Source organism: Pantherophis guttatus, chromosome 6 (genome assembly GCF_059756535.1).
Source record: "Pantherophis guttatus breed Tessera chromosome 6, ASM5975653v1, whole genome shotgun sequence".
Lineage (NCBI taxonomy): Eukaryota > Metazoa > Chordata > Lepidosauria > Squamata > Colubridae > Pantherophis > Pantherophis guttatus.
In genome coordinates this window covers 52287825-52309454 of record NC_142068.1, presented here as the reverse complement: position 1 = coordinate 52309454, position 21630 = coordinate 52287825, and the positions used below count along the sequence as shown (strand labels likewise).

General features: G+C 36.3%; 1 protein-coding gene across 3 annotated transcripts in view; it reads left to right on the top strand.

Moving 5' to 3' along the window:
• Positions 1-3610: 3610 nt before the first annotated feature.
• Positions 3611-21630, top strand: part of GPAM (glycerol-3-phosphate acyltransferase, mitochondrial) — a 35635-nt gene continuing 17615 nt past the window's right edge. Inside the window, exons 1-10 of one of the 3 annotated variants that reach the window (XM_087872894.1) lie at positions 3611-4267; positions 7992-8096; positions 11283-11405; positions 11910-11983; positions 16199-16312; positions 17725-17874; positions 18352-18448; positions 19415-19551; positions 20571-20670; positions 21317-21529. In XM_087872894.1, coding sequence (XP_087729020.1) covers positions 7995-8096; positions 11283-11405; positions 11910-11983; positions 16199-16312; positions 17725-17874; positions 18352-18448; positions 19415-19551; positions 20571-20670; positions 21317-21529 — 1110 coding nt within the window. In that variant the 5' untranslated portion in view covers positions 3611-4267; positions 7992-7994. Of the gene's footprint in view, positions 4268-5122; positions 5403-7991; positions 8097-11282; positions 11406-11909; positions 11984-16198; positions 16313-17724; positions 17875-18351; positions 18449-19414; positions 19552-20570; positions 20671-21316; positions 21530-21630 lie in introns of those variants that run through there. The other 2 variants (XM_034440099.3, XM_034440100.3) reach the window with 2 other exon arrangements.

Genomic DNA, 21630 nt, shown 5'->3' with positions numbered 1-21630 from the left:
AAAATTAAAAAATACTGCTATAGAATATACTGTGTTTCCCCAAAAACAAGACCATCTTATATTTTTTTGAACCCTGAAATAAGCGCTTGGCCTTATTGCCATTTGCTCAAAAGCTTGATTGGACTTATTATCAGTGTTATTGTAGGGAAAACAGGATAAGAATCACGAGGAACTTGTGTTTTTTCTTTTTAAAATCTGTTTTGGGAATTGGCCCTGGATTCACGTGATCTGAAAAAAAATAATAAACAAACATTAAAATCAAGTGCAGCAGGAAGTCTGGCAGGCTCCAAGGAATTGCTTTTTAAGACAGTAAGGTTTGTGGATATTTTGTTGACTCCTATTTCAGATGAGCTCAATGGCAAAGAATGAAGTTGATTTGTTTTTGTGTAGCAATTTTGTGTATCTGTGTAAATGAATTTATCACAGAATTTTTGTTTGGTTTTTGACAATAATAGTATTTAAATTCTAAGGTAACGGTAAAGGTTCCCCCGCTAGTCGTTTTTGGCTCTAGGGGTGGTACTCATCTCTGTTTCTAAGCCAAAGAGCCAGCGCTGTCCCACCAAAGTGGTCCCTATTTTTCTACTTGCATTTTTTACATGTTTTTGAATTGCTGGGTTGGCAGAAGCTGGGACAAGTAACGGGATCTCACTCTGCTACGCTGCGCTAGGGATTTGAACCGCTAAACTGCTGACCTTCTGATTGACAAGCTCAGCATCTTAGCCACTGAGTCACCTTGGAATTTAAATTCTAGACCTATATAAATGTACCTACTGTAAGTGTTTGTAAATGTTTGTGCAATGGCATCTATCCTCAGCCCAATGCTATTCAATATTATTCAATATTATGAAATAATAGAGATATCATAATTAAAGCATGATTAATAAAATTGCTGTTAAATTTATATTATTGTTCTGCTGTCCACTTCTATCTATGTTTATAAAAGCAAAGCTTTTTATTCAATACAATTGAATAAATTGTATTGAAGCTCAGAATACAAAACTTTAAAGTACTAAATTCATAAAAAATAGAGTTTGAATAAATACACAAAAAAGATGCTGTACTTAAGTAAGTGAATGACAATTTCATAGTACAATTTAGTAGTACTTTCTGTTAACACAGGTTCTGACTGTGGAGCAAATTACTAATAAGTAAATCATCTAGAACTTAGTAGAAGTTATCTTCTCTTCTTTGTTTTGTTTCATTTTGCAGTTACAGGAAGGCTAATGAAATAATTGAACCGTTATAACACATACCAATAATCAAAGAAGTACCGAACAGCCTTATCAAGCAATAAAATAACATTTGACAATCCACAAAGGTCCACAAACAATCACAATGTTGAACTTTTGGTTGCATAAATGGGACTGTTTGTGCTTTGGCAAGGATAAACGTAACCAATAAGAACAAAAATGCCTTTGTTTTTTAGCTCAGCCTTTTTCATTTTTCTTCACTGTATGTTTTTTTAAAAATTTCTGTTATATCCCATAGTTCTATAAATCCATACTTTTTCTTCCCATGTAGCAACAGTTCTGTTGCAATTCTGAACACAAATTGCTAATTTGGAGGAGAGAATACTTTAATAGAGAGACAGGAAAGATATGAGTAAAAATTTTCACTGAAAACATTCTACAAAAATAATCTTTATAATATTTTGTGGGCTACATGTTTATGCTTTAACACATATAAGAATTGCTTCTATTGCTTACTGTGCAAGTAATGGAAACCTTGCTATTAATTCCAATACAAACAGATTATAGCTTGTGCTAAATAGCATCAAAGGACAATGCAGCTGAATTTCTTAAAAAAGAAATTATACAGTTGAAGCAGACTTCCCTTTAGGAATACTCTTAAAACCGTACTCATTTGTTTGATACCATAGCAACATTGCATACAAGAAACAATCTTAGAATACAAAATTAAGAGCTTTCTATATACAATAAGGAATCACTTGTCCAATGCTTTCGTTGATTTCATTTGGTTTTGAAGTACAGCATTTCTAGCAAACCACTTCAAAGTAAATACATTCTCCCAAGATTTTTTTTAAGCTACCAAAAGGAATTCAACATAACAAAACCACAGTCCTGGAAAACATAAAGAAAGCAATCATTTAGAGTCCTCAAAATTAGCAGAATATCATTTTTTTTTCATAAGAACAATAAATATGAATATAAACTATGAACTTTAAAATCCGGTGGAGCAGAAAGTCTGTCAGTCTCTAAGGAGCTGCCTTTGAGAAAGTAGTATTTGTGGAACTTCGTTGATTCCTAATTTAGATGAGCCCAATGAAGTTTATTTGTTTTTGCATAATGATTCATTTACTCTCTAATATGTAATTTGAATCATACTCTAATACGTCTATATCTTTTTCTAAAGCCTATTATTCTGCCTCTTATTAATGGCCAACAATTTTGGAAGAACTCAAATTTCTGTCTTTGTTATTTATGTAACATCACCAGGATTCACTGAAACTGGAAATGAAAGAAGACAAATCTCTGCTTTATAAGATTACAAGAGGAAACAGTAAAATGTGTAATTGGGTGAAATAATGAATTTATCCACACTTAAACTTGGACCGGGTGGGTATGGAGTCTGTAATGCCTGGCTTGCTTATATTTCAGGCCAACTTGATTTTCAACAAAAATGCTGCCTGGCTTTTCAGAAATTCCTCAAGTATCATGACATACTAGGTGCCTAGGATGGACCTCTGAATGGGCCTATCATTCTTATGAAGTCTGGATGATGGTCAACACCATCACAATGAGGAGCTGATCAGCCCATGACAAGGAACACATGGAAATATTCCCTAATATCAGATTATATATAAACTGCTCTTACATAAATGCCAAGTCCAACATGATCTGAAGGGAACCAAAAATTGAAATGGTGATTATGAGGCTGATTCTCAAGTAGGGGAAGTTAAAATAATCCAGAACTAGTATCTCCGAATCCAGCAACAAGAGCTATTTGATAGAATTTACAAACGAAGGTGAAAAGCGAAGTGTGATTTGTCTGCTTATAGCTTAGCATGATATGGTGCCCAACTATAACTGTTGATAAGCAGTTCGTGGCTTAGTGGTGTATTCAATAACAGCTGAAAATGAAAATTAATATAATGAATCATGATCACTTTTGTGCATTTATTGCATTCTCAGCAAAAGAGCACCAAACTTCCACCCAAGCAAATAATAGGGCAAAGTTTTTGTCCTTTCCTAAACAACTTGGGTACACAAATGAGAGAAGTTAACAGTATAAGTAGTAGGATGAGTCCAGGTAAAGAGAGATCAAAGCAGCCTTTGTCTTCTTTTGCTTGTCTCTCTCTTTTCCCACACTTTGGTTGATATTAGTTGTTATTGGAGGTGCCTGGGATTGTCCAGAGCATCCTGGTTTGATGACCTTTTTCAACCTGAGCCTTTCAGATTTTGTTGCAGGACAGAGAAAGATTGGATTATTACCCGACTTTCTTTCTTCAAACCAAGAGCTGCCAAATGACAGCTACCTTAATATTATCATTTGACACAGCTATGTTAGTATTATCATTAAGGACATTAGACACATTAGGCACAGTAAAAAAAATAAAACCATCCTAAAAAATGTGCATACACGTACACACTTTTTTTTTTTTTGCTTCAGCACTCACTATGGTGCTCTTCTAAGACAACTTTGCAGAATATTCGGAAACTGCCTTTGTCCTGGAATAAAGCAAGGTCTCCAATTCCTTTTACACCTAGAATAATCGGATGATCCCCGAGTTTCCCCTGAAGTAGGGCTCATCTCCCAATCTGCCCAACCCGCCTTATTTCACCGGCCAGGGCAGGGCTGATGGCAACCCAAAACACCTGGAAGACATCAGGTCAGTGGCCACGGAGCACCTTTTCGCAGCGTGCTGAGGTGCTCCAGCGGCTGCTGACGAGAGCGCAGCCCGGCCTCTTCCCAGCTCGCCGGCGCCTGGCGCTCAGGAAATCGCGTCAGCATCTGCCCTCCTTGTTGGGGCGGCGTGAAAGAGTCAGCCTGCCCGCTAGCCTGCCGGCAAGGTCTTGCTGGGCTGCAGGTCGAATCGGAGGCGCGTTGATGTAGGGTGTGCGTTTGCCCGCGCCGCGTCCGCCTATTTCCTCCCCCCAAAGGGTCGCAGATCGGAAGGTCAAGGGACAGAGGATCAGGCGCATCGGGAGTTTTTGGAGAGATTTCTGCTGGATAGTTCGGGAGCAGAACTTAAAAGCCTTTCCCGAGGGTGATCCTTCGCTGGTATCGTCGCTGGAAAAAAAAGAAGGTAATGGGGGGGAGTGGGGAATTGGGACCACTGTGTTGATGGCGGGTCTACTGTAGAAAAACTATGAAATGTTTGCCTATGAAATGGTTTCCTGGGAAATTATTTTGAGGTTAAAAAAAAAAAAAGATGTTGCAGAGGGTCATCGTCCGTAACTAGCAGTATTTTTACTGCTGCACTCTTGGCTGGCCTATACATAAATAAACCGAAAGATTAATGTGAGACAAAACTGTGTGCGCACCAATTACTTTCCTAAAGTATTTTCCTAAAACTAAAGTATTTAGTTTTTGAAAAAAGGAGCACATAGCATACCGAACTTGGCTCTAGGCCCATGCTTGAATGAGCTAGCAAGTGAAATGAACACAGCATGAAATAAATGCAGAATAATCTGATTGACAACCTCTGTGCCTCACCCCCCTCCTTTCTTTTGCAAAATGTTGTGAAGAGAATGTAGAGAAACAACATGGAACTACAAAAAGTATTTTTCAGATTTATCCCTGAGCCCATGGACAATTAGAAGTCATTGCATGGAGGAAAGTTCCTACATGGTGGAAAGGGATTGTGCAGTTATTTGTATCTGTTGTTTTGTGTGAAGCAAGCTAGTATATGGAAATATTTTATCATTCTCTCAACTATGGCAATCTGGCTGATGAGTCTGGATTAAATTCAAAGTAGGTCCTGAATAAATACCCATTTTCCTTTTTTACATAGGCTGCTTATTTTCCTCTTTTTCTTTCAGTCTTTCACTTGCATTCCATTGGTGTACTTAACTAACTGTGTGAAAGTCCTTTCTGTCATTCAGCCAATTTGGCTTAGATTGCTAATGTTCCCTTGGTGATTAGTTTGAGCAGAATTTCTTTGGCAGTAGCCTTCTGCTGTATAGGGACGCCCAACATTTGATACTGGTGTTTAATTCAGTACTTGATCTGTTATTTATAGAAGAAAGTTTAAAGTGACTATACTTTCTTAGCACTGCTTGTTCATGCTATTGCATATAAATTATCAAGCAAATTCTGAAGGAGATGCCTTTTTTGCTTCCAGTATTTTGTAAAAATTGAAGTTTTAGCAATTTGCAGCCCAGTCTCATGTTCATATAATTGGAAGTAAATCTAATTAATTCAGTGACATTTACTCCCAGGTAAGTTTATCCAAAGATCCAATCTTATAAGACTAGCCTATTGCTTCTATGGACTCTTTGTTCTAGTTTATCTTTCAGTACTTAGAGTGTTGAGGTATGAATGTATGTTATCAGATAAGCAATGAATATGCTGGCTGAATGGTTTGGAAATTTTAATCCATGATATCTAAAGAGCATGGGATTGAATATGCTTAAATTGGTAGAACTTCACATGCATGATAATATTTCATTGCCAGAATACTTGGATGCCCCAAATAATTGAAGCATTCAGTTACAAAATCTGGCAATTACATACACAAAAATGTTTAGGGCTTCCAGTGTAAGTACTGAAGTACTTACCGTAGACTTTTCACACATTCGTTTCTATATTTGTTTCTTCTTCTTTTTCCTATATCAAGTTCCAAATAAGATTTTATTTAAGACTCAAGTTTACATTCTATGGCAGTTAGACTTGGTCAATTCACCATCAGAGATTTGGTAGGTGTTAGTTATGATTTGTCCCAAAGGTGACAAGGTAATACTTGCTGTAGAGAAAGTAAAGATGGTGTTGTTCAGTAGGAAATTACCATGAGTTCATCCTATTCTGGATGAAATTTCTCATAAAAGTACAGATATACAGCCTGGGATGGTTCTTTGATTCTCAGTTGTTGCTGTATTCCCAGGTAAGAAAGAACATGTTTAAGTAACAGCTATGAATCTCCTTAGCCAATCAGATTTGGCAGCATTTGTCCGTACTTTGGTCACACCCTTTCTTGACAATTTAAATTTATTCTATTTGGGACTACTTTTGAAAACATCTTGAAGCACCAATTGATGTAAATGTGACTGTTGAAATATCTTCATTAGTTGTCAGTTGTTTTCTCAGCAAAATTTAAGGTGGTAATGATATTAGTCTTCAAAACTCTACATACTGTACAACATGATTATCAGAGAGACTATGTCTTCTGCTAAAAACCTGTTAGAATGCTTTTATTTACAATAAATATGATATACTGTTTTCTGTAGTCTGTATCAAAAATTCTCAAAGTTTTTGAGTTTTTGCATAATGTTTTACTTCCAAATATTAAGTATTTCATAGTACCCTGTAAGTTTGTTAAAAAAGACAATATCACAGTTTGGGAATTACAGGTTTTTATATTAAACAAAGAGGAGAGGACTTTATTTCTCACCAGTCCCGAGCTATGGAATAACAAGACTGCGTCTCTTCATTCTTAGCCACATTAGCTTTCTTAGGAAATTATGCTTAAAGCTCTTTGAAAAGCAACCGGGATTCATCACATCTTTTAAAATACCTCTGATTTGTGAAGCTTTAAAATCCTTGGGTTTGTATTTTTGTATTTTACAGTTGCTTTCAGCTATAATAGTATATTCAGTGTAATTAGAACAGCAAGGAACAAAATCATTCTCTGCTGAAAACTGTTCCCTATAATTTCCTGGGTCCCTAAAGAAACTTCTGACTGTATCTTGGGAAAATACATGTTATTGAGCTTTCCCAGTCTGAACAAATATATTTGTTTATGTCTTTGTATTTTTTACGTATGAATAATGTAGAGGAGAGGCTCCTTAGTTTTTAACAATAGAAATGCTTATGTTAGCAGGGTGAAAGAAACCTGTATGTTTTTCTGTACTTGATTTGCTGACTGTTTGTATAGGTACTAATCCATGTTTAACTAATTTACTTGCCTAGATCCATACAATCTCAAAAAATTTCAATCATTACAATGATTTTTAAACATACTGCAGTTGTTAATTGATTTAAGGACTTGTAGTCTCTCACATGTCATCTGCATCTGTATAATTAATCTGCCTTCTCTTCTTTCCCACTCTTCCTACGGTTTATTCCAATTTAAGTCTTACATCAGTTTACCTACTCAATGCCTCTTATAAAGAGAACTGCTCATGAAAGCTTTTGCCTTTCAAAAAGTTTAGTAATCAAAAAAGGTGCTACCATATTCCTTCTGATTATAGATTCACACAATGTGCTGAAATAATTTAGATGTGCAAAACACACTGAATGGCTAACCGGACATTTTATCCTTGCTTGGTTTGAGAACGTAGTGTGAGAAAGTGTTCTAGCTTTCGGAAGCCTGATTGACTTCACTGTATTTGCCTAGAAGCTTATGCAACAGAGAAGTATATATTAGAAAAAAACTGGTTTAAATTCCTCTCAGTCTTATCTTATAATATTTTAAGTATGCATTTACTTTCTGTGTATGAATGAAGCACAAATTTAATTTCCTCTGATTATAATCAATTCTGGTAATTATAGCAACCTGTAAATAAGCTTGAAATATAATGACAAACTGTTCTTTAATGAGTTATAGTATCCTGAATGGACAACTGAAAGAGATCCAGTAATAATACTATATACTGTACTATATAGTTATATAGATGCATCTTTTTAATTGCCAATTGTAGTTGTGACATACACGTTCTTAATTTGGAAATAAAATCTATTGATGTGCCAAGGATTTCAGCTTTAGAAAAACATTTAGGATAAGTGAATTAGGTTATTTATTAATACACTTAATTCTTTAATGCTGAAATTATTTTCTTCTTTTAGCTCATGAGCCTGAATTTATGTTGCAGATCATGGATGATACCGCTTTGTCACTTGGAACAATAGATGTTTCCTATTTGTCATCTTCAGCAGAATGCACTGTCACAAGATGTAAACATTCCAGTGAAGAATGGGTAAGCAAAATGCATGCTTGTTCAGTGCTCCTGAGTTTCTTAAGATAAAACACTTATTGAAAGATGAAAAAGTAACAGAGGATTATGCTTTAAAAAATTAAGAATGTTCAGTACAGATAGTCTTTGCTTGCTGTCCACTTGTTCAGTGATTATTCAAAGTTGCTGCAGTGCTGAACAAGTGATATTTGTGACTGGTCCTCAAAGTTCTAACCCCTTCAGCACACCAATACTCACATGATTTTTATTCCAAGTGCTTGGCAAACAGACTGCAGAATGCTGCAACTGTGCAACATGATAGTTGCAGCATCCTGCAGTCACTTGACTGGTATTTCTGATTTTCCCAATTGGCTTCACTTAAGCAAAGTCAATGGGGAAACCAGCAGAAAAGGTCACAAGTTTCTCTAGTAGTCTAGTAAATTCCTTAAGGCTCCCTGCGCTTTCACCCTTTTGTATCATCTATCTTGCAGCCTTCCTACACTTGCACTTCACTTCACTATCCAGCCCTGCAACTTCCTGTGATTGTGTATGACGTGTGCTAGGTCTCACAAATTATCCCTTGTTCTTCCCCAATTTACAGCCTCGCCAATCCTTCTAGGCTTCCCTCACTCCTGTGGGATGCCCCGGAGCACCCCTAGGCTTCTTACCTGGGATTTCTGCCACTTCCGCCTGAATGACCCCTATATCTTGAGGTAACAATGGCAATCAGGACAGCTGGAACTGCAATTGCTAAGCAATGCAGCCACATGATATTGTGTTTTATGACCGTACTTCTTAGCAGCAGCAATCCTGGTCCCAATTGCCTTTGTAAAGACTATCTGTAGTACATTTAGATAGTTCTGTACACAGTTCTTAGAGCAAGATACAATTGATAAAAAAATAATACAGTACTGTAACCTGTAACTTTCATTCAAAATATATCTATAGAAAAAGTTCATATTGTAATATACAGTACAGGATTATATTATTTCAGATTTATTCCTACAGCAGTTCCAGAATTGCACAGGTAATCCTCAATTTATTACTGTAATTATGCCCAGATTTATGGTCACAAGTCATGGCAGGCCTTAAGTACAGCTGCCTGGGTACCTGGATGAAGCTGTCTATCTGGATCCACGCCAGTCCGGCTTCAGGCCTGGGCACAGCACGGAAACGGCATTGGTCGCGTTGGTGGATGATCTCTGGAGGGCTCGGGATAGGGGTTGCTCTTCTATCCTGGTCCTATTAGATCTCTCAGCGGCTTTTGATACCATCGACCATGGTATCATGCTGCGCCGGTTGGAGGGGCTGGGAGTGGGGGGCACTGTTCTACGGTGGTTCTCCTCCTATCTCTCCGACCGGACACAGTCAGTGTTGGCAGGGGGGCAGAGGTCGACCCCGAGGCGCCTTGTGTGTGGGGTGCTGCAGGGATCGTCCTCTCACCCCTTCTGTTCAACATTTATGTGAAGCCGCTGGGCGAGATCATCTGTGGCTTTGCGGTGGAATTCCATCAGTACGCTGACGATACTCAGCTGTACATCTCCACCCCAGGCCATCCCAACGATGCCCTTGAAGTGATGTCCCGGTGCTTGGAGGCCATGCGGATCTGGATGGGGAGTAACAGGCTTCTACTCAACCCTTCCAAGACCGAGTGGCTGTGGCTTCCGGCGTCCTGATATAGCCAGCTGGCGCCATCGCTGGCTATTGTGGGCGAGTTATTGGCCCCCACGGAGAGGGCTCGCAACTTTGGTGTCCTCCTGGATGCACGGCTGTCTTTAGAAGAGCATATGACGGCTGTCGCCAGGGGGGCTTTTCATCAGGTTCGCCAGTTGCGCCCCTTTCTGGATTGGGACTCCTTACGCACAGTCACTCAGGCACTCGTCATTTCCTGCCTGGACTACTGCAATGCTGTCTACATGAGGCTCCCCTTGAGGTGCACCCGGAGGCTCCAGCTGGTGCAGAATGCAGCTGCGCAGGGGATTATGGGAGCGAGAGGGCGCTCCCATGTGACACCTCTCCTGCGCGAGCTGCATTGGCTCCCGGTGGACTTCCGGGTGCGCTTCAAGGTACTGGTTACCACCTTTAAAGCGGTCCATGGCATCGGACCTGGGTATTTGCGGGACCGCCTTCTGCCTGCCAATAGCCTCCCACCGGCCAGTACACTCCCACAGAGAGGGACTCCTCAGGGTGCCGTCAGCTAGGCAGTGTCGGCTGGCGACCCCCAGGGGGAGGGCCTTCTCTGTGGCAGCATCTGCCCTCTGGAACGATTTGCCCCCGGAAATACGGAGGATATCAGATCTCCGGGCTTTTCGTCATGCCCTAAAAACTTTTTTCTTCCATCAAGCAGGGCTGGCGTGAAACACCCCCCCCCCCCCGGTTTTTGAGATATTAGATTTTTAATTTGTTCAATGGGTTTTAGTGGTAAGGTTCTTAATGTTTGGCCAAAATTCTTTTAAATTTTTAAATTTTGTATTGGATGTTTTTTACTTGGCTGTGCACCGCCCTGAGTCCACTAGGAGAAGGGCGGTATACAAATTTAAATAAAATAAATAAATAAATAAATAAATAAATAAATAAATAAATAAAGTAGATAACCCTTTTTGCAGTGGCCATTAAGTGAATGCTGCAGTAATTAAATGAATGTTGTCATTAAGCCAAAGTGGTTGTTAAATGAATCTATTTTACCATTTTACCATCCATTTTACCCAATGGGTATTTTTACCAGAAAAAAGAAACACCAAAAATTACAGTCACATAATCACAATATGCTGCAAATGGCCATAAATGCGAACTGGTTGCCAAAGAGCCAAAATAGAGTCATGTAACTGCAGGTGGGTACAGTTTGTAGAAGTCCAGAATTGGGTCATAAGTATTTTTTTTGGAGGGGGGGTATCATTTTGAAATGATTCAGTATCAAATATACAGATTTCATATAATTTAAAGGAGGAAAATATTTTGACAGTATTTTGACAATGTTTTGGCAAAATATTGATCTAGATTCCTTTAGGCAAACATTTGTATATATGTGACTCTATGAATGTGTTTAATTACTGCAATAACTGAATTTGGTTATTTGTTTAAGCAGAACAAATAAATCAATTGTTCTTAACTTTAGCTAGTTCACATATAGGAAGTAACCTGAAAGAAATTCAGAGCTGTCAGTTTTTATGTGCTATATTTTATATTTTCTTTACTGTCACTATTTTCCAGGGAGAATGCAATTCTAGGCCTACTGTCTTCCGATCAGCCACTTTAAAATGGAAAGAGACTCTTCTGGGCAGGAATAGGCCGTTTGTGGGACGCTGTTGTTACGTATGCACACCTCAAAGCTGGGTGAATGGAATTATATTAGTAACAAAATTAAATGTAATTTTCATGTAATCGTAATTAAATAGTCAGAAGGCAATTAAATTAAGTCAGTAGCTATGTACTTATCTCGTATAGCTTACTTTTGCCTGGTGGAAGTAGAATAGTATTTGATGCCTCTGTATTAATTTACAGTATTAATGAAATACTGTAAAGTAGGGCCCAGTGATTTGTTCAGGTAATATTAGGATGCATAGATTTTTCTTTATAGTTTTACTGTTATTTTTCTTTGTGGACTTTTCAGAATTGCTGGTGTATAAATTTAACAAATATATATAGGTTTTGCATATAACAGAGATTTTACGTGAGACTTTTGACAAGTCTAAACTTTGGCAAACTTCAAGCTATATATTATTTATATGGGGGTGGACAGATTCCTCTCCTTTAGAAGTAATATATAGGAAAATTCAATATTTATTGTGAACGGCTATTAGTAATAAATTAATGTATGTGTATATCTTTCCCTTTTAGGACAAGCTTTTTAATACTAGTATCCCTTCTTTGGGTCTGCGTAATGTTATCTATATTAATGAGACTCATACACGGTAAATACTTTTTTCAGTATAGTTAATACTGTGATTTATTAAAAAGGATGTTGTACTTATCCGGAAAATTGAGTAAAAAAGGTTAAATATTAATGTTTGTTTTGCTGAACTGAACCTGCAGAGTAATCACATTTTGGCTTTCAGTGCATACAGAAGAAGTAAATATCTAAATGATGTAGAAATATAAAAGGACTTGATTCAAGGCTTCATTATTCATCAACTCTGTTCTTAGAAAACTAGTGCTACTAGTAGTATTAATATTAATAATTAAATGAGGCTAGCTGACTGAGCTTGGAGGCCACCTTTTAAAAAATGTATTATTTTTTTTGAAAACTAATTCTGCAACGTGGTAGTTGCAACAATTTGTATAAGTGCTCATGAAAATAGGTACTAGTTTCATTGGGCAGAATGAAGCTACAGAATATTTTCCCGTAAAACTGTGGGAATCAGTGGTAAAGGAGATGGGGAGTAAAAAGACATTCCAAGGACGGAATTGATGCCTCTGTATTAATTTACAGTATTAATGAAATACTGATTTGGAGGAGGAAAAATCTTTAAGACTATATCTGTCATTTCCCAAGGGAAGACATTTGATCTTGCGAGATTCTTGTAAATAGATATTTGACAATAAAAGAATTGCCTTGGCCTATTCAATGAGTTGTTCTAGTTGCTTGCACCTAATAAAACATATGCATGAGGATCGAAAGAAATGTACATATTATCTAACATTTTCTGGCACAAGCCAGAATTTTGTGTTGTCAGCTGTCTACCTTAATTTTTAGATATAAAAAATGCAAAAGTTCAAGGAGAATTTCAAGTTTGTCAGGGATAGAAAGTCCTTTGGCACCTTTAAGTCTATTACATTGGGCATGAATTTGAATAAACAAGAATTTACTTGTCAGATGCACATTTGTAAAGCTAATTTCAAGTTTATTTTTGAACATAATTCATGTTGGAAGCAGATATTAAATAGCAGATACTTATAAACTTCAGATTGATAAAGGATGGTTAGTGTACAGATACTCCTCAATTTATGACTATAATGGAGCCTTTTGATTGTAATTATGATTGTAAAGCATGATGGTCATAAAATCGATCACCTACATGTCCCAACCAATTTTACAACCTTTTTTTGCAAGACTCATTGAACATTGAACATTGGATAGTCATTGAAGTGTAGAGGCTGGTTTTGCCAAAACCAGAAGTAAAAACTGTAATAAAACATGATCAGGTGACAGTGAGATGTAACATTGTTGTGAATTAGCCGGATGTCCAGTACCCCATATGTGGTCACATGACCTCAAAGGGGTGCGGTTGTCGGAACTTCGGAACCATGTCGTAAGTACCCCCAGGGAGATTTTTTAATTTTGAATAGTTGCTAAGTGGCTGCTGTACATCTAGGACTACCTGTATTCCTTTGGCAGCACATAAAAGAAAAGATACTATTTTGCATTAATTGTCTTATGTAAATGTATGCACATAGTAAATTAAGACAAAAAAGAACAAATCATTCATATGTTTTATCTTACCTAGTTTAATAACTTTCCATCAAAGCTTCTTTATTTCTTATCCAAAGAAAGTAAGATTCATGCTGCATTCCATATCTAGAACTTCCAATTCTGCTTTGACTCCTGATTATAACTTTCAAAGACTATAATCTAATTTGTTCATGCAGCTTAATTCTGACCAGGCATGTGATGGATTGCACAACAGTTTTAACAGTTTAATGCCACAATGCGACCTTTTCATTTCTGTTAAATTATATTACAAAATACATTTGTCATTTTAAAATACTAACAGCAATGTTGGAACTCCAAAGAACAACTGGTTTATTCTCGTTACTTCTTTTGGTGCTTTAATACCTCACAGTTTAGTAGAATACTTTTAAACAATGTTTTTAACTTAGAAGCAGACATAAACATGGATATAGAAAACCATGTGTACCTAAAGAAGAGATCTTTATTTTTCTAGTATTGTTCTTTCCTGACATAGCTTGACTTATCTGCTACTGTATACTATTGCATTGTATACTGTTTTTCTTTATTCTTTATATGCCAGTTAAAGTTGCCCTGATAAATAAAGGTGCAAATTGTCATTCTCTTCTCATTTAATCTCAGAATTACTATTTCCTCTATAAATTCATTGTTTACATCATTGGTGTCTTCCACCTTCAAATGCTCATCGAAAATTATTTGCTAGCTTTATTAAATTTACATCATGTGCATTTGAATTAATCAACCAAACCATGTTAGATCAAGATGAAGGGATGAATCAATTTTATTTGGTTCTGTAGACCTCTTAAGCAGTTTCTATTATTATCTGCCCCAGTACCAAATAGTTTTGAATTTAGAGTTGCAAAGAAACTCGCGAAGGTTGTTGAGACTGTAGTGGCTCAACAGTTCCCACAATTCCTGGAGAAAACGGAATACCTTGACCCGTACCAATCAGGCTTCCAACACGGTCACAGCACGGAAACGGCATTGGTCGCTCTCGTGAATGATCTCTGGCGGGCTCGGGATGGGGGTTGTTCCTCCATCCTGGTCCTACTTGCCTCTCAGCGGCTTTTGATACCATTGACCATGGTATCCTACTGCAGCGACTTGTGGGGTTGGGGTGGGAGGCACTGTCTTGCGGTGGTTTTCCTCCTAACTCTTGGGTTGCTTTCAGTTTGTATGGGCGGGAGGGCAGAGATCCATCCCGAGGCCCCTTAATTGTGGGGTGCCTCAGGGGTCAGTTCTCTCCCCCCTGCTCTTTAACATCTATATGAAGCCACTGGGTGAAATCATTCGCGGCTTTGGGGTGAGATATCGTCAATATGCTAATGATACCCAATTATACATCTCCACCCCAGACCACCCCAGAGATGCCCTTTCCATGATGTCCCATTGCCTGGAGGAGGTACAAGCCTGAATGGGCAGAAACAGACTCAAACTCAATTCCTCTAAGACTGAGTGGCTGTGGATGCCGGCATCTCGGGTTTCAGAGGCTCCATCACTTTTGATAGATGGGGAAAAACTTGCACCCGTGATAGGGCTCGCAACTTGGGTGTCATCCTGGATGCTCGGCTATCCCTAGAAGACCATCTAATGGCCGTGACCAGGGGGGCCTTCGCACAGGTTCGCCTGGTGCGCCAGTTGCGCCCTTTCCTGGATCGAGATGACCTTCGTACAGTCACTCATGCCCTGGTTACTTCCTGCTTGGATTACTGCAATTCCCTCTACATGGGCCTGCCCCTGAGATGGACCCGGAGACTCCAGCTGATCCAGAATGCAGCTGCACAGGTTGTTATGGGAGCCCCTCGTTACTCCCATATAACACCCCTCCTGCGTGAGCTGCACTGGTTACCAGTGGTTCTCCGGGTCCGCTTCAAGGTGCTAGTTCTCACCTATAAGGCCCTTCATGTCTTAGGTCCGGGATATTTGCATGACCTTCTCCTGCCTGCCTCTCACCGTCCTGTTCGCTCACATAGGGCACTCTCCTCAGGGTTCCGACGGTGAGCCAATGTCACCTTGCTGTGCCCAGAGGTAGGGCGTTCTCTGTGGGTGCTCCCACCCTCTGGAATGAATTACCTACTGAGCTCCGGATGGCTCCTGATCTCCGCTCCTTCCGTTGGGACTTGAAGACTTGGCTTTTCAAACAAATAGGCTGAGACTGATTCTGGGCTTTATTATTTACTACTAATTAATTATTTGGATTAAATTATGATTTTATTGTACTTGTTTCTTAACTTGTGTTCGCCGCCCTGAGTCCTTCGGGAGAATGGCGGCATATAAATACATGTAATAAATAAATAATAAATAAGTATTATTCTCTGTTTACATTTATTTTGGTTTCTTACATTGTGAAAGTCTTTGGTTAAATTTCATTTTGCTTGCAGATTTGTCCTAGGCAAGATGGCACAGTTGAGAAAGAGAAGAACTAAAATAAACAAAACTCTTCGTTTAGTATGTTCTACCTGTATTAACAAGGAATTCATATCTTCTTTTGATTTAAGATGAACATATTTCAGCCAAGCCTCATGTACTATATTTCTGGTTTCTTTTTAATCACTTCTGCCATGATACTGTTAAACCAGAACCAAATCAGCTCAGTGACTTCTACTAATTTTATTAGTGGGAATTATGATATTATATAATATGATATGAAATTTTGGCAGCCATTTGAAGGATAACTTTCTAATAATGGGTCTTTTTAAATTCCTCCATAATGTTATAGGTACAGAGGTTGGCTTGCTCGGCGGTTTTGTTATACTCTTTTTGTGCAAGAGCGGGATGTTTGTAAGAGCATGTTTGCAAATAATGTGATGGAAAATGTACTGAATAATAGCAGGTAAGATGTAGATAATAGTGATTATTATAATTGAAAAGTTCTTTCCCCAACCTAATTGGAATTGTCTTGAAGAAATATAGAATTCTAGGTAATATATTCATCTTAATCGTTGATATTCTCCCTATTAATGATAATTGTAAATTTTCCCAATTTGGCAAATCTGTCACTATCTGTTGTTTGAGTTTATTGTAAAATAACTTGAAAAGTTCTTATTTATAAATAATAAATGTTCAATTTATGGGAAGTCCTCAAAATTGTTTTTCCTTATACTGCAGAAACTCTGGATTTTAAAAGCAATTATTTTGAATTTCTTCCTGTGTATGTGTACAAGTTATAACATCTTGAAATCCTGATTCCAAAGAATTTTCATTATATCATTATAATATTCATTATATCCTTGTGTCTGGTTGTGGGACATCAATTATATAGAGGCATCTTCAGTAGCATGCAACTTTGGGAGGATGCAGCCATATTTTTGTGTGTATTCTGCAGGTTATACTTCAAAAAGTATAGAAATGGGTAGGATTCAATGGAACAAGAATAAAGGCTAAAATTCATTTTATTTACACATACATTTAATTAAAATGAAGTATAGTTAGTATTCCTCTTTAGTCACAAAATTATGGTTTGATTTTCCCTTAAGTAATATTAAAAATTGCAATTGTGTAATAACACACAATCATTTCTGGTTTCTGCACCTAAGGCTCTAAGGGAAGATGGGTTGTATAATTCTGCTCTACAAATGTTCTGTAAAGACTGTATGATTATCTGGGTTCATGTATCAGCGTATGTGAATATATATGCCTTATAACCTTGAAATGTCAGCTATATAATAGATGAAGTCTTCAACTTATGACCACAATTGAGCCCAAAATTTCTGTTGTTAAATGGCATATTTGTTAAGTGAGTTTTGCCCCATTTTATGACCTTTCTTGCCACCGTTATTAAGTGAATCACTGCAGCTGATAAGTTAGTAGCCCAGTTAAATGAATCTGGCTTCCCCATTGATTTTGCTTGTCCGAAGATTGCAAAAGGTGATCATGCAACCATGGGCAATAGTCATAAATATGAAACAATTGCCAAGCATCTGAATTTTGATCACATGATCATGGAGATGCTGCAAACGTAACTGTGAAAAAAGGTCATAAGTCACTTTTTTTGGTGCTGTTGCAACTTTGAACAGTCATTAAATGAACTGTTGTAAGTCGAGGACTACTTGTATTTTTGAATGAAAAAATGAATATTTCAATAACAAAGTACTACAGTATATAGTTATTTAGAATATTTAGAATAAGGGGGATTTATACAAAACTTTATCTGAGTTTTGGTTATTTTTAAATTGAAGATAAATGATCTGAAGCAGTTGAAAGCTACAATAAATCTTCAATTCACTTTATATTTGTAATATTTAGAGTGCAGAATGCTATTATACAGGAGGCTTCAGAATCATCAGCTGTAAATGGTCCTGATCAGCTGGAATCTAGAAATATTAACAGAATCAAGAAGAAAGCTAGAAGGATCCTTCAAGAAATGGTAGCAAATGTCTCTCCTTCTCTGATTAGGTAATGATACTAAGTTTTGTTTGTGAGGTCTGCGTATACTCAATACTGTGTATAGCCACAGAAATATTTGTTATTTCTTACGTCATATTGTTTTTCTATTGTCATCGTTGCATAATAAATAAAACTCATTCTCTACGCTTGAAGAATTCCTTTATATATTAATGTATCAAAAATATTTTTTCAGTAGGACAAGACAACATGTTCTCAATAAGTGTCATTTTATCAGCCCAACATTACACTCTGTTCAGAATTATGTGGAATTAAAATTTCTTTGTTATATTTTCTGTGGCTGATAGTAGTCTATCAACTATTGTTTAAACTGTATCTTAAAATTTTCACAGTCAATTAATACACTTTTGGTCCATCATGAATGATGTGATTGTTTCTGTTTTGAACGTGAACAGCAACTAGTATATTTGTATCTATTGTTTGTACAAAACTGATTATATGGTGGTTTATCTTATATTTTTCTTTCAGGTTAACAGGTTGGGTTTTATTGAAATTATTTAACAGCTTTTTTTGGAATATCCAGATTCATAAAGGCCAACTAGAGATGGTGAAAGCAGCAACTGAGGTAATAAAAATAATAGAAGCAATATATGCAATGGTAGCATTTTTATTTTTGTACCATACTAAATATCTAGTTATTTCCAGCTTCAATCTGTGAACTATTCAGGAAAAAATTACCTTTATTTTTTTTTCCTGAAAAGACACCTTTGATAAAAGGTTATAAAAAATAAAGTTCATCTAACAGAATCTGTTTTACAGTGTTGATATTAAACTCCAGCAAATAATCACTTCAGTTGAATGGCTTGTTTAATAAATACAAACAATGCCAAAAGTTTTTTTGTGTAGTAAATTGTGTTAGTGCATTCTGTGTCTTCCTCACCCAGGCCACAATAGCAAGCGCAATGTTTATAAGGAAAAATGCAAAAATTAGATTTTGTAATCTTTTTTTCCCCAATTTCCAGTATCATTTTGGTTTCTGAAGGCTCTTGAAGTTATTATTGGGGTTGAATCTGAATAGAATCATTACTGGTGAAGATATATTGTAGTAAATTGTCAATGATGAATGATGTATGCTTGGAATAACATTTACTTGAAATTTCGGTAATTGGGGACTATTTAAATGATAGTTTACTATCAAGTAGTTATCTATGGTTTGTTCAATATATTTTTGCCATTAATTTCCAGATGATTCAGTTTTAAAAATATTGAACAGATATTCAATACTCAAAGTTCAAAGCTTACGTTGCTATATAATCTAAATACAAATTACAGTATATGTTTCAAGTCCACCTTAGATTACCTATAGTATCATACAAATAAAGCAGTTATATTTAATTGCTGAAAATGTTGCTGAAAATCTATTGCCTGCGAAATATATATCCTTTCTATTTCATTCATTCCCTTCTCCTTCCTCTTCAATTGGCAATGCAAATGTTACCAAGAGAAAAAGAGAAACATAGTGACAGTGTAGTAGTTTGATATTTTCAAATTATGTTTTGATATTGAACTCTTTTTTTTCTTCTTCATGCAGCTAAATTTACCTCTTGTATTCTTACCAGTTCACAAATCTCACATTGACTACCTAATTCTCACCTTCATTCTTTTCTGCAACAATATCAAAACACCCTACATTGCAGCCGGAAATAATCTGAATATTCCTATTTTCAGGTAAAACAGTATTAGTTCTTTTACTATGTAAATGTCAGACATTTTGTTCCCTTACCTGACCTAGGTAAACTAACATAAAGAAGCTACCTAAATGTGTAGTATGTGTTGACTGGATTAAGTGTGTGACATATTATACATAGTCAACAACTTTTACATTAATTTGGTAAATAAACAGAACTAAGATTTCAATTGTAATGATCTTATTCTGAAGTTTTGATATATTGCTGGTCTGTGACCGTAATAAAGTTTATTGCCTTGTCTAAAATTCTGATATCATTTTAACATACCAAAAATTCAGAACTTTAACATTGTCCATATTCACATGACAAGGTGTTACTGCACATGTAATACCAGTGTCAGAAAGGAATAAGAGTTTATTTTTACAAATTGTGCCAAATAGAATGAAAAAAATGCATTAAGTGTGTGAAATTTTGCAGCACACAAAAGTAGAACTATAGTGATTTTTTTAAAATCTGTAAAAGAGTTCAAAATACAAATATATGTGTGTGTGTGTATATATGTGTATATATGTGTGTATATATGTATGGTTTTAAAAAACATTGGTAAGGGTAGACATTGATACAGATTTCTAGGGGAAAACAATATTGATTTATAAAATTATAGTTATGAAACAACTTTTTATATGATTTATATGTCTTGATGTCATTAATGAAAAATTATATTAATATTTATAAAATATGAATGTTTCTGTATTTAAAAATGTTTTAACATGATATTTTTATAATATAACCACATTTTCCTCAATAAAAACAAGAAAAAGCATATCAAGAACAAAGTGAAAACGTAATGTTTTTTGATGTATAATGCTAGGAACGATTGATTTGAATGTATCTAAAGAGTTTATAATCACATGCTCAACTAATATTTATTAGTTTTTTCCTTTAATGTTATGAAAATAATACACATTTTTATTTTTTTTATCTGATATAACCTTTGTTAAATTTGCATTCTTTCCCTTTTAATTAAAGAGGTATGCATATTTTATTTCCTATCTTTAGCACCTTAATTCACAAACTTGGAGGGTTTTTTATTAGAAGAAAATTAGATGAGAGACCTGATGGCCGAAAAGATATTTTGTACAGAACATTACTGCATGTGGTAAGTACATTTTTAAAAAACCCAAAAAACAGTTTATTTCTGCAAATTTACTAATAAAACCTGTGTACCATTTCAGCGCACAATGCATATTTAAATTTGTAGCAAAGTTCAAAATTTAAATCAAGTTTTATTTCACTTTATACGGTAAATGAAGTATAGTTCCTTTCAGGGCTAAGCCCAGATAATATAAAAGATTCATTATGATAGAAAGGCTTCTGCCAAGAAAAGTGGAAAACCTGTATTGTACTTTTATGTCAAGTGATGACTTCATGGATCATTGTAATGTTGTATGTGTGTCAGTGGTGGTATGGACTATACATGTGCCTTGAAGAAATTTGTATACTTTAATTAAATGTTGAAGCTGCATCTCTCATATCTATGCAACTATATGCTCTTAATTGTTGGCACTATTGTTAGTAGATACCAAAGTTACTTGTGATCTTTCAGTAATAATTATCCTATGCAACTACATGTTGTTCCAAGAAAAGCAGAGTTATGTTTTACAGATGTGGGCATGTTGTTAAATGATTATAAATCTTGTCCCCACACAAATTTGAACAGTGCTCATTGTGGTTGCCCGCCTAAATTACTGATTTGAAACAATGCAAAGAACTTGTGTCTAATCTTGTTGCCATTCTCTTTTCAGCATGTTGAAGAGTTGCTTCGACAACAGCAATTCTTAGAGATATTTCTGGAGGGGACACGGTCCAGGAGTGGAAAAGTAGCCTGTGCAAGGGCAGGTCTTTTATCAGTGGTGGTCGATGCTCTATATTCAAATGCTGCTCCTGACGTACTAATCATACCTGTGGGAATCTCCTATGACAGAATAATTGAAGGTCACTATACTGCTGAGCAGCTGGTAAGAGGTGCTATTGTATGCTTAACGTATTTATAAAGTTTAGTTATTATTGGCAGTTCTGCTAATAAACTATAGTTTTAAGACAGGTTAACTTTCCTCTA